This window comes from Panthera tigris, chromosome B4 (genome assembly GCF_018350195.1).
Source record: "Panthera tigris isolate Pti1 chromosome B4, P.tigris_Pti1_mat1.1, whole genome shotgun sequence".
Lineage (NCBI taxonomy): Eukaryota > Metazoa > Chordata > Mammalia > Carnivora > Felidae > Panthera > Panthera tigris.
Window position 1 is genome coordinate 42,719,782 of NC_056666.1, and position 13,122 is coordinate 42,732,903.

Below are 13,122 nucleotides of genomic sequence, written 5' to 3' on the forward strand. Positions count from 1 at the left end.
CAAAAGGGCATAGGCCTGGGAGTCAGTGTTCTTCAGGTCTGAGCCCTGGCTCTGGGTGACCCCGGTCAATGTACTCAACCAGTCTGAGCCACAGCTTCCACGTCTGTAGAAAACGAGAACATGTGCTAGCACAAGGCTCTGAACTTGTGGTCCTCAGATCAGCAGCAGCAGCAGCAGCACCTGAGAACTTGTTTGAAATGCAAATTCCAGTTGCTACCCCGCCTACTCTGAGAAACTGTGGAGGGCGTGGGCCAGACATTTGTATTTCTGACAAGCCCTCGAGGTGATTCTGATATTCCCGAAGGCGTGAGAACCACTGGACTAGACGTTCGCTGCGTCTTTTACTATCTCCCCGAATCGGAAGCGAAGCCACTTTCTCGGGTGACGACCCATAGGCAGTCCAGTGTTTCCTGTAAGAGGTTCGCTCTGTGCCAGGCACTGTTCCAAGCACTTCGTTTATTTGATATTATTTAATGTTTACAGCCAATTAATCAGCTAGGTGCCGGTATACCACTATCACTCCCATTCTACAGATGAAGGTGCAGAGATTAAGTTAACCGCCCAAGGTGAATGGTAATGAGCGGGAGGACTCTATTTTGAACCATAGCCGCTGGACTCCATTCACTACGTTGCCTGCACCCCTCCCAAACACAGGCTGAGGTGTTGATGCTTCAGGAGAATTTGTTCCATTCGGAATATACCCAGTGAAGGAAAGATTTGTATGTACGTTGCTAGGGAAATCATTTACGTTGCCATTCTGGGGCCTCAATTAAAACATTTTGAGTATTAAACAAAACAAAGTCTCTGTATAGGATTCACTAGTACATTCCTTATGCCAGATTTTATCAGTGTCTCCAAATCTCTGTCCCCTTATACACTGAAATACACGTGGGAGTAGCACAAGCCAGGGCTTGACTTGAACAAGATGGAGGAGCTGTTTCCTCTTCCTGCCCGCCAGCCCCGGCCAGGCTCTTAAGAAACCCATCACCGGGGCGCCTGGGTGGCTCAGTCGGTTGGGCGGCCAACTTCGGCTCAGGTCATGATCTCATGGTCCGTGGGTTCGAGCCCCACGTCGGGCTGTGTGCTGACAGCTCGGAGCCTGGAGCCTGTTTCAGATACTGTGTCTCCCTCTCTCTGACCCTCCCCCGTTCATGCTCTGTCTCTCTCTGTCTCAAAAATAAATAAATGTTAAAAAAAAAAAAAAAAAGAAACCCATCACCTGTGTAGCAAGCTTTAGTGATTTGGTGCAGGAGCTCCATAATTAAACTCCCTGGGTTCAACTCCTGCTGCTTATTAGCTGTGTAATCTCCAGCAAGCCATTTAGCCTTTTAAGGGTTTATTTTCTTATCTCCCAAATGAGGATAACAATTGTGGTTAGCTATTTTTAAAAACTTGCTAATATCTTTCCGTAAAAGGCATTAAACGGGGTGGGTGCCATCTGATCTCCCCCCTGGAGAAGAGGCTGGACCCTTTTTTTTTTTTTTTTTAATTTATTTTCTTTATTTTGAGGCAGAGAGTGAGCACGAAGGGGAGGGGGTGGTGCAGAGAGAGGGGGAGAGAGAAAATCCCAAGCTGTCGGCCCAGACTTGGGGTTTGGTCCGTGAGCTCGTGATCTGAGGACTCTCAGATCGTGACTCTTGATTTCAATCAAGAGTCAGACGCTAACCAACTGAGCCACCCAGGCGCCCCCGGGGCCTTCTGCTTCTTGAGAGGATGTCTGTTTGAGGAGGCTCAGATTCAGGAAGAACCCGAGAATAAGAGATTTTTCTCCATATCCCCTCCCCTGTGATTGTCTGTATGCTTGTTTAAATAATCCACCCATTCAGAGGGGATACTTTTTTGCAATCTGCGCACGAGTCATACAACGCACTGTGCTGCCTGTGGCCCTGACCTCGTCTCCCTGCGTCCTCTAGGGTGGCGTTGATGATGAGACTTCCCTGACTGCATACATCACAGCTGCGTTGCTGGAGATGAGCAAAACCATACAGGTGCGTGTCTCTAGGGCCTCCTCTGTCTATCCTTCCTATTATGCCTACTTCTAGAGATATTGCACCTACCCTTCACCCTTGTAGACTCAAAAAAGGATACGATGACTTCCTTATCACTTCCCGTTTTCAAAGGAATGCCTTATAAACTCAGTTCTTCATTGTACGTTTTAGGACCCGATGGTGAGTCAGGGCCTACGGTGCCTCAGGAGTTCTGTTTCCTCCACTAACAGCCTCTACACACAGGCCCTACTAGCTTATACTTTCTCTCTGGCTGGGGAGATGGACATCAGAAACACTCTTCTTGAAAAGTTAGACCAGCAGGCTATCATCACAGGTATGTTGGCCATGTTAGGAGTGTTTTGTCGAAATTGTGGAAATGCGCTGTGAGTTATCTGTGATTGTTCCTAGTCCCCATAGTCCCACATATGTTCAGTCTTAGAGAGGATTCCTTTTAGCACAAGGTGTGAAGTCATTAGGTCACTGTTGAGGGTTTTATAAGAAAGCCCATGGAAGTCCTTAAAAGGCATTGTTATACTTTTAACACGAAGAGAAAATAAACGGTGGGAGCTAGTCAAAGGACCCCTTGGTGTTGTAGAATCCCCCCTTTTGCCCATCTTTGACAATTCTTTGCTATGAGTTCACTGAGGTTGACGGGATAAGAGAGACTTCTCAAGGTCCTTTAAAAACTTTATGTACATAATCTCTACACCCAATGTGGGGCTCAAACCCATGACCCCGAGATCAAGAGTCTCATGCTCTTCCGGTTGAGCCAGCCAGGCACCCTAAAAACTTTTGGGTGTATTTGGAATACTATTTGATGTTGTAACAAGCATTTTATTGATCTAGCTGTGGGGTTAAAATCAAACTTCCACGTAAAAGCTTAATCTTGGCCTTCATTTGTATGAATGTCGTTACTAACTTGTCCTCTCCTGGGTTCTGGGTAGTTTTTTGACTGGTACATAAGCGACTCTAGTCATGAAATGAGTGTCTCAGACAGTGGGTTGCACATACCTGTTCCAGTGTATATTGATTTAATGAGATTATCTCTTCTCCATTATCTTGCATTGCCGGCTCACATGATTTCTCTTATGTTTTTCCAATTAGATTGCCTCCTGTGGGCTATTTATTTATTATCTTTAAATGGATAATTAATTAAACTTCTAGATTTCACTCTTCTTTTTTTTAATTTATTATTATTTTTTAATTTACATCCAAATTAGTTAGCATATAGTGCAACAATGATTTCAGGAATAGATTTCTTTGTGCCCCTTACCCATTTAGCCCTTCCCCCTTCCCACAACCCCTCCCGTAACCCTCAGTTTGTTCTCCATATTTATGAGTCTCTTCTGTTTTGTCCCCCTCCCTGTTTTTTGTATTATTTTTGCCCCCTTTCCCTTATGTTCATCTGTTTTGTCTCAAAGTCCTCATATGAGTGAAGTCATATGATTTTTGTCTTTCTCTGACTGACTAATTTCACTTAGCATAATACCTTCCAGTTCCATCCACGTGGTTGCAAATGGCAAGATTTCATTCTTTTTGATGGCTGAGTAATACTCCATTGTATATAAATACCACATCTTCTTTATCCATTCATCCATCGATGGACATTTGGCCTCTTTCCATACTTTGACTATTGTTGATAGTGCTGCTATAATCATGGGGGTGCATGTGTCCCTTCGAAACAGCACCCTGTATCCCTTGGATAAATGCCTAGTAGTATGATTGCTGGGTCCCAAGGTAGTTCTATTTTTACTTTTTTGAGGAAGCTCCATCCTGTTTTCCAGAGTGGCTGCACCAGCTTGCATTCCCATAGCTTTCACTCTTTTTATTTCCATTTGCTCATCCCTTTCTTTGAGTTATCTGTCGTCTTGGTTGTCCTAGAGTTCTGTTTTAGTCTCATATTCTATTTGCTCACCCTCATTAGCATTTTTCTATGATTTCTCAGAGTTCTTACGCATATCCTGTCATTGTTATTCTTAAGAGGTTAAACTTTTGATTGGGTAAAATAAAGGCTAAAAAATTAACAAAATTCTACACGCCAAAAACATGCCCCCAAACATGTAAGATTCTTGTAAGTTTCTACTTACCTATCTCCACTGGCATTAGAATTGATAAATTAACAAGAGTGGTTTTCATGTGATTGCTGGAGGCATTTGTTGACACTCTCAGCTTCACCTTGAGGAATTATGGATGGCTCTACACACACACACACACACACACACACACGTATACACACACATCCCTGTGTAAACATAATGGCCAATACACCTGAAGATTCTGAGAAATATTTTTTTTCTAACTCATGATTAATTTTTGGCTGGTGCTTGCTCTGCTCTGAGGTGTAGCATTTACACATTGAATATGGGAAATCATCTCCTTCTAAGACCTTCCTGATTATGCTTCTTTCTCCACAGGAGAGTCCATTCACTGGAGCCAAAAGCCTACTCGGTCCCTGGATGCCAGACCTTGGTCTGAGCCTGAGGCTGTAGATGTGGAACTTACAGCATATATCTTATTAGCCCAGCTTAGCAAAGCCAGCCTGACTCAAAAGGAGATAGCCAAGGCCACTGCCATAGTGGCTTGGTTGGCCAAGCAACGCAACGCGTATGGGGGCTTCTCTTCTACTCAGGTAAATAACCCACTCTCCAACCTCGACTTATCAGGTAGTATTAGGTCCTCTGTGGAGAGAGGACAAAACAACAAACAAACAAAAACAAGACACAAAAACTATTGCCCTTGACTTCTAGGTCAATAATTCTATAGGGTGGGAGGAAAAACGTGTGAAAAATATATAGGGTTCATAACAAGGGTCATATGAACACATAAATAGTACTATATGTACTTAATTCTCTTCCTTTGTAGAATATGAAACATAATGGAATAAAGAGAAACATTATAAGATCAGTGTTTTATGTGTGAATAGGACATATATAATTATGACTATATTATACATTAACAGATTAGAAAGCCAATTATGGAGTCAGAAACATAAAAGCAAGATTTTACAGGTATACTTCCTTCTATTGCAGGTATTGGGAAGCTAGTAAGATATACAGTTTCTATTTTTAAAAGTTCACAAACTAGCTCTTTCCGCCATCTTTTCGTGCTGCCATAATGGTGCACATGAATGTCCTGGCAGAGGCTCTCAAGAGCATTGACAATGCTGGAAAGAGAAGCAAACACCAGGTTCTTATTGGGTCGTGCTCCAAAGTCATCATCGATTTCTAACTGTGATACTGAAGCATGGTTGCATTGGCGAATTTGAAATCATCGATGCTCACAGAGCTGGGAAAATTATTGGAAACCTCACGGGGGATGGGGGAGGCTAAACAAGTGTGGGGTGATCAGCCCCAGGTTTGATGTACAGCTCAAAGGTCTAGAAAAATGGCAGAATAATTTGCTCCCCTCCTGCCAGTTGGTTTCATTGTACTGACAACCTCAGGTGGCATCATGGACCATGAGGAAGCAGGATGAAAACACACAGGAGGGAAAATCCCGGGAATTCTTTTCCTAGGGATAGAATATGCTCATGCAAATAAAATGCCTCACTGGACTCTTAAAAAAAAAGTTCACAAACTAGAAGTAAAGTTAGGAAAAGCTCTATAACTACAGAGCAGGATTTGGTTATACCAGAAAGAAACAAAAGATACAAAATAATGCACTTAAAAAGGGAAAGAGAGCTTACAACAACTTGAAGGATAAGAAAAGTCTTCAGGGGAGTAGCATTTGAGGTAGATCTAAAAGCATATGCAGGGGCACCTGACAGGCTCAGTTGGTAGAGCATGTGACTCTTGGTCTTGGAGTCGTGAGTTCAAGCCCCACGTTGGGTGTCGAACCTACTTGCAAACAAACAAATAAATAAAAGGATATGTAACATTTGGGGAGACAACTATTACAAGGAAGGAGAAATGGCGTGAGCAGAGACAATAGTTTGCAAATTATAGAATGACTGTCGGGAAAACTGGGTTAGCCAATGCATAACGGGACCTCAGTTTAGAAAGTTTGGACAGGTTTATACCATGGAGGCCCTTGTGTATTCAGACTCAAGATTTTGCCCATTCTGAGAAGCTATTAATTTTTTTAACTTTGTGTCAGAAAGATTAACCTGTTACTTACTGTTACTTAGTGTAGGGGATGGTTCTGAGGAGAGAGACACTGGATTTGAAGAGATAGGACACTCTTTCATTTGTCTAGGTTAGGGGTAAAGAGAACTTGAATTTGGTGGCAGTTGGGAAAAAGATGTAAAATCGCATGATATATTCAAATAGTATCATAAAAATTGTCTTAGATGATTATAAAGAGAGTAGTCATTAATTCATTTGTTCTGCAAATGTTATTAAATACATACCATATCCAACTCACTGATCATACAAAATAATCAAAAAAACATATTTCTTGGGGCACCTGGGTGGCTCAGTCGGTTAAGCGTCCGACTTCAGCTCAGGTCGATATCACGGTCCGTGAGTTCGAGCCCCACATCGGGCTCTGGGCTGATGCCTCAGAGCCTGGAGCCTGCTTCCGATTCTGTGTCTCCCTCTCTCTCTGACCCTCCCCCGTTCATGCTCTGTCTCTCTCTGTCTCAAAAATAAATAAGCTTAAAAAAATTAAAAAAAAAAACCAAAAAACTGAGTCCTTAGGTTTTAAAAAAAAAAACAACAACAAAAAAAACCCCATATTTCTTGTCTTTGTAAAGATTGTATTCTGACTCGTTGAAATTAGGGCCAGTTTCGTTGAGGATATAACATGTAAATAAGACCTGGAAAAAGAATATATTTTAACTGATGAAGTGTGTGATAAAGATGTTAAGAGCACTGAAACTGAATATGGTAATGCCTTAATAGGAATTTTAAAAAAATTATATGGCACTGGGGCACCTGGGTGGCTCAGTCACTTGGGTGTCTGACTCTCGATTTTGGCTCAGGTCATGACCCCAGGGTCGTGAGATTGAGCCCCGCCTCAGACTCTGCACTGAACATGGAGCCTGCTTGAGATTCTCTCTCTCTCTCTCTCTCTCTCTCTCTCTCTCTCTCTCTGCTCCTCCCCTGATTGCACTCTCTCTTTCTAAATAAATAAATAAATAAATAAATAAATAAATAAATAAAATAAAATAAAATAAAAAATTATATGGCACTATCCTTCCTTCCTGCAAGGAAATTCTTGGCCAAAGATCAGGAAGGACTTCTTTCTTGCTGAGCCCTAAATAATTATGATATACAATTTCAGAAAGCCGTGAGTGAAATGTTTAGAACTCTCAGTGACAGATACATGTCAGAATTGTTTTTCAATAAAATCCTTAGCTATTACAAGAAGGCACATATCACCCACAGTGGTTTTTCAGCCAGTGATGAGGTCTCATTTCTTGAATTGTTTCCACATATTGGAGCAATAAGGACCTTTTGGGATCAAGTTCACAGAGAGTAGATACAAAGTTGTTTGTAGATAGTCAAGCTGCATAGGAATCACTCGTTCGCAGCTTCCCTAGAGTGGGTGACCTGCCTTCCTGTTTTTCCAAAAAAAATTTTTTTTAATGTTTATTTTTTTTTAAGAGACAGAGAGACAGAGTGCAAGTGGGGAAGGGGCAGGGAGCGAGAGGGAGACACAGAATCCGAAGCAGGCTCCAGGCTCGGAGCTGTCAGCACAGAGCCCGACGTGGGGCTCGAACCCACCAGCTGTGAGATCATGACCTGAGCCGAAGTCGGACGCTTAACCGACTGAGCCACCCAGGCTTTTATACGATAGTATGATGTCTAAATACAGCTGTTCGTTTTCATTTGGGATAGGAAGATGTGGGGTTCCCTTATTCTGTAGATACTGTACAAAGTGTCGAGCATGTAGATATTCTCATAGCAGTAAAATATAGCAATTTGCTGGACATCTCGTTCTGTTTTTTCTTTCCTCTAGTTGTCACTTATATAAATCATATTTGCAGAATGGAAAAGTTCTGATGCCTTGCCTTCTTGGTGGCAGCTTATCTGTCTTCTATCCAAGTGAAGAAAAGATGGTCACATGGCACAGCAGCGAAGAAGCCTTAGTTCGCAAGGAAGGGTACCCTGATATCCTCTCCAGCTGTGCCATAGAAGATCATCACACAGCTAAATGACTTTGAAGAATGTGCAATTTTTAGGGCTATTATGTTACTGCTATTTCCTCTCTAAATAAGGAAACTGTAAAATATATACTGAACAGTTACCCACTTGCTTCTAACTATAGCCCATTCTGAAGCTAGGTTTGGTTGAAGACGAATATGAGATGAACCCGATAACCTATAGATGTGTCATAGCAACTTGATGACAATTTTCTAGACAAGCAAGATATGATTTCTATGTCGGTTTCCCCGGCATCGATGAACGTGGCTCTTACATACTTAGAAGAGGCGTCATCCACACTAGTGAACAGCCAGACACGTAGGTTATCGGGTTATTTGAAGTTAATTCCAGTGGCTCACAAAATGTAAGCCTATGCCCCACCGTTTTCTTCAGGATACTGTAGTTGCCCTCCAAGCTCTTGCCAAATACGCCACCACTGCCTATGTGCCATCTGAGGAAGTCAACCTGGCTGTGAAATCCAGTGAGAATTTCCAGCGTGCTTTCAACATTCAGGCTGCCAACCGGTTGGTATTTCAGCAGGAGACTCTACCCAATATCCCTGGAGCGTATACCTTGGAGGCCTCGGGCCAGGGCTGTGTCTACGTGCAGGTAAGCAGAGATCCATGAGAAAGAACCAGCACGCATTGGGAAGGAGAGCCTGCGGGCGTCTTTGCCTCCAGTCGAACCTCCTGTCTCATTTGTGAAGAGAGTAGTTTGAGCTGTGCAATAGGTAAAGTTCTTCCCAGCTCTGATTTGGTTATCTATTTCCTCCTGCTAGACGGTGCTGAAATACAACATCCCCCCTCCTAAACTTGCGGATACCTTTAGTCTTAGTGTAGAAGTGGGAAAGGATACATGTGAGCAAGTTACTTCACCTCGATCCTTGGTGCTTACTATCCACACCAGGTGAGAAAAGCTGAGCTGGTGGGGGGGGGGGGCACCCGGATCATAGAAGCTGGTGTGTGTGTGTGTGTGTGTGTGTGTGTGTGCGCGCGCGCACGCACGTTGGGGCTACAGAGTCTGCTAAGAGTGAAAATAACGGGTTGACACAGATGCACCTCTTTCTGCCCTTAGTTATGTGGGGAGTCGCAGCTCTTCCAATATGGCCATTGTAGAAGTGAAGATGCTTTCTGGATTCAGTCCCATGGAGGGCACCAATCAGTTAGTAAGTCTGTTCTTTCTTCTTCATTTAACAAGCTCTAAAAGGACATAACATGATCCCTAAAAAGCTGGTGAAATGGGCTTCATGGTCTATCTATCTATCTATCTATCTATCTATCTATCTATAATCTATCTATCTATGCATGTATATATACAACTCATAATTACATTATTTCAATGGGCTGCAAAAGTGCATCAGATGTGTTAAATGGAAACTGGAATCATCTTGGTTCCTTTGTCTTACCTTTTCCACAGTATATATTGTTTCCTTGATCATGACAGAGCTTTGGTATAGTACCCTAGGGGATAGGGAAGGCTCTGGATCTTAGTCTGTTTTCTTGTCCCCCTTTCTTATTTAGCTTCTCCAACAACCACTGGTGAAGAAGGTTGAATCTGGAACTGACGTACTGAACATTTACTTGGAAGAGGTAGGTGTTCAGAAACTGAACCCAAGAGCTTGATTCCTCATGTAGCTTTGCAACTTCCCTTTTAATCTGTATATATTGGTGTCACATGCACAGGGATGAGGGAACCGAGAGAATGGGTCTGAAGCCACGAAGTGAATTCTACCTCCATGTTGTTTACTATAAAATATTCTTATTCACCTCCAGGGCAGTACTAACAGATACATCATCCTAGCCATCTATGTCATTTATTTTTTTAAGTTTATTTATTTATTTTGAGAGGGGGTAGGGGCAAAGAGAGAGGGAGAGAGAACCCCAAGCAAGCTCTGCCCTGTCAGCGTAGAGCCTGATGTGGGGCTCGATCCCAAGAACCATGAGATCGTGACTTGAGCCGAAATCAAGAGTCGGACACTTAACGAACTAATCCACCCAGGCTTCCCGCTATCTATGTCATTTAAAAATGTGTCGGCCAAGATGTGACCATTTTAAAATAAGGTGGTCAGGAAAGGCCTCTCTGAGGAGATGTTATCTGATCAGAGACCTGAAGGAAGAGAGAAAACCACTAGGAAGTAAAGAGCCTTTTAAAAAAAAAGAAAGATTCTGTTCCTTTGGCCACTTCAATTAATTTAGTGGAGGAACCATGGGTTAGAGTAGACCAAGAATGGAGAGGACTTTGTCACAAGAAGGCCAGGAAGCTGTAAGATCCTAAGAAGAAAGAGTCAGGAAGTCGGCAGAAGCCAACATCTTGAAGACTGGCGTAGGGCAAGAAGGGACAGGTAGAAGGGTTTCAGGAGATTTGGGTGAAGACAAGAGTCTTTTAATCTCCGCATTACAGAGAGTGTTATTTTCTTTTTAGTTTTGATATGATGTTTTGTCTTTCTTCTCCACAGCTAAATAAGAAGACTCAGGCCTTTACCTTCACCATCAGCCAACGTATGTTGGTCACTAACCTGAAACCAGCAACCATCACGGTCTATGACTACTACCTCCCAGGTGAGGGCTGAGCTCTATTGTATCTCCCAACGTAGTTCTACCTCGCTCTTCATGCTATCTCCCCTAATTTTACAGATACTCTTTCCCAAGCAAGTAGCATATAATTACATTATTTGACCTCCTAAAACATTGCATTTTAACTGTATGTCATTTTTAAAAGTCTTCTGCACTAGCGATGTTTTACGACGGTCCACAGACCAAAAGGACAAGAGGGACCCTTGTTCTTTAAGGCCTGACTATTCGTAATGTTTTTGCTGCGATTAAGAATTTACCACAACAGTAGTGTTTGGAACTTTCCCGTAATTCGGAATATGCTCATAATATGCTCATCGCGTCTAGGGATCCTCTGAACAGGGTTAAAGCAGTAGCTTTTATGAAGTACTTTCTCTTTGAATGCATGAGGGCCCTTATGTAATAATATATGTCCTTTCATCTTACAGGTGAACAGGCAACAATTCAGTACTCTGATCCTTGTGAATGAGGTAAGGATGAGCTTTTGCGGTAGGGTGATAGTATTCAAAAGTTAAGGGACCTTCTTCTGAGTTACTGTTATTACCTTTGGGGAGCTATTTTTTGATAGAAAGTGGGCTTTCCTTTTTTCTTTTTCTTTTTTTTAATCTTAAATCCTTTTTTCTTCTTGAAGTAAGCTTTACATCCATCGTGGGGCTCAAACTCACAACCCTGAGATCAAGAGTCACATGCTCTACTGACCGAGCCAGCCACATACCCCCTTTTTTTGGTCCTAAACTTTTTTTTTTTTTTAATTTTTTTTCATGTTTATTTTTATTTTTGAGAGATACAGAGACAGAATGCGAGTGGGTTAGGGGCAGAGAGCGAGGGAGACAGAATCTGAAGCAGGCTCCAAGCTCTGAGCTGTCAGCACAGAGCCTGATGCATGGCTCGAACTCACGGACCGAGAGATCATGACCTGAGCCGAAGTCAGATGCTTAACCCACTGAGCCACCCAGGCACCCCGGTCCTAAACTCTTAAAGAAAGAATAATAATCTTAGGTCACACCAGAAAAAGTTAATAGTGGCATTTGTGGGAGGGGTTCTATGTGGTTTTTAAAAACCAGATTTTCTTCTGATTGAAATTGATGAATTTTTAAAATTATTTTTACATTCTACATCTTTGTTATATAAAAATACTAAGGGAAAAGTAAAGATTATTTGATCCTGCTCCTCTGAGATAACACTATTAATAATCTCATTGCGCATTCAGGAGATTTTCTTGTAGGTAGGAAAAAGCTGAGGGAGCACCTGGATGGCTCAATTGGTAGAGCATGTGACTCTTGATCTCCGGGTTGGGAGTTGAAACTCACCTTGGGTGTAAAGATAACTTTATTTATTTATTTATTTATTTTTTAAAAATGTTTATTTTTCAGACAGAGAGAGACAGAGCATGAGTGGGGGAGGGGCAGAGAGAGAGGGGGACACAGAATCCGAAGCAGGCTCCAGGCTCTGAGCTGTCAGCCCAGAGTCCGACGCGGGGCTCGAACTCACAAACCATGAGATCATGACCTGAGCCGAAGTCGGAAACTTAACCGGCTGAGCCACCCAGGTGCCCCTAGAGGAAACTTTAAAAAAAAAACAATTAAACAAATAAATAGGAAAAACTCTTTTACATTCATGAAGACTTTCTGAGTATAATGATGTCTTCTTTCCCCCCGCCCCCCCCCCCTCCTCTCCCAGGATAGAAGTTGGAAAGAGACTAATTTAATCCCCTGTGACATTACTGGACAACATTCTTCTGCCTCTTAAAGCAAAACTCATTCAATCAACTAATTTGATTTCTCTGATTGACTAGTGAGTGTGTAACAGATGAGCAGGCTTGAACCTCAGCTACTTTCTTCCACTTCACAGATGCATAGATGCCGGAATAAAGGGTTGGGGCGGGGGGATGGGCTCGGAATAATCACCCCAGGGAAGAATTACCTGGAAAAGACCCCTGGGGGAGGAGATGTGATTTAGCCACGGGGGGGGGGGGGGGGGGGGGGTACTCTCCAGAGAAGATTTGGAAGTAGAGGGGGATCCAGGGAAGATAAAAATGTCTTTCCGGAGGTTAAATCTAAGGGGAGATGTAATTTAGCGCTTTGGGAGTAGATGAAAAAAATTTTTTTCCTTGAAAAGAAAACCCGTGTCCTTGACTCTGTGCGTCTTGCTATGGCTCCCAAAGGTTTTGTTGAAAGATAATAATCATCCTTTAACCAGAACTCATATTTTGGCTTCCTCTTTAAACCTTTTGACCCAGACACGTCAGAGAATCGTCTTGCCGATTCTGGGAGGGTCAGAGAGTCCCAATTAAGGGATTGTGTTCAGCCAGCTGTCACTGCAGGGCAAAATAGTGATTGATAACAAGAGAAGTGGCTGGCCAGGATTCCCTATCTCTGCGCTTCTCCTTCAGGATTCCCCCAGCCTCTTCCACTAGGGGATACCTATCTTTGTGTAAACTGTTTCTGGAAGCAATGTTTTTGTTTTAGAAACGGGTCT

General features: G+C 42.7%; 1 protein-coding gene and 1 pseudogene across 1 annotated transcript in view; both read left to right on the forward strand.

Annotated features, from left to right (window-relative positions):
- Positions 1-12,599, forward strand: part of A2ML1 (alpha-2-macroglobulin like 1) — a 42,480-nt gene extending 29,881 nt beyond the window's left edge. Inside the window, exons 27-36 of the mRNA XM_042991734.1 lie at positions 1,914-1,988; positions 2,160-2,322; positions 4,403-4,617; positions 8,468-8,683; positions 8,853-8,980; positions 9,149-9,239; positions 9,595-9,663; positions 10,530-10,632; positions 11,073-11,114; positions 12,325-12,599. Coding sequence (XP_042847668.1) covers positions 1,914-1,988; positions 2,160-2,322; positions 4,403-4,617; positions 8,468-8,683; positions 8,853-8,980; positions 9,149-9,239; positions 9,595-9,663; positions 10,530-10,632; positions 11,073-11,113 — 1,101 coding nt within the window. The 3' untranslated portion in view covers position 11,114; positions 12,325-12,599. The remainder of the gene's footprint in view (positions 1-1,913; positions 1,989-2,159; positions 2,323-4,402; positions 4,618-8,467; positions 8,684-8,852; positions 8,981-9,148; positions 9,240-9,594; positions 9,664-10,529; positions 10,633-11,072; positions 11,115-12,324) is intronic.
- On the forward strand, positions 5,100-8,088 carry LOC107180294 (annotated as a pseudogene).
- Positions 12,600-13,122: the final 523 nt, after the last annotated feature.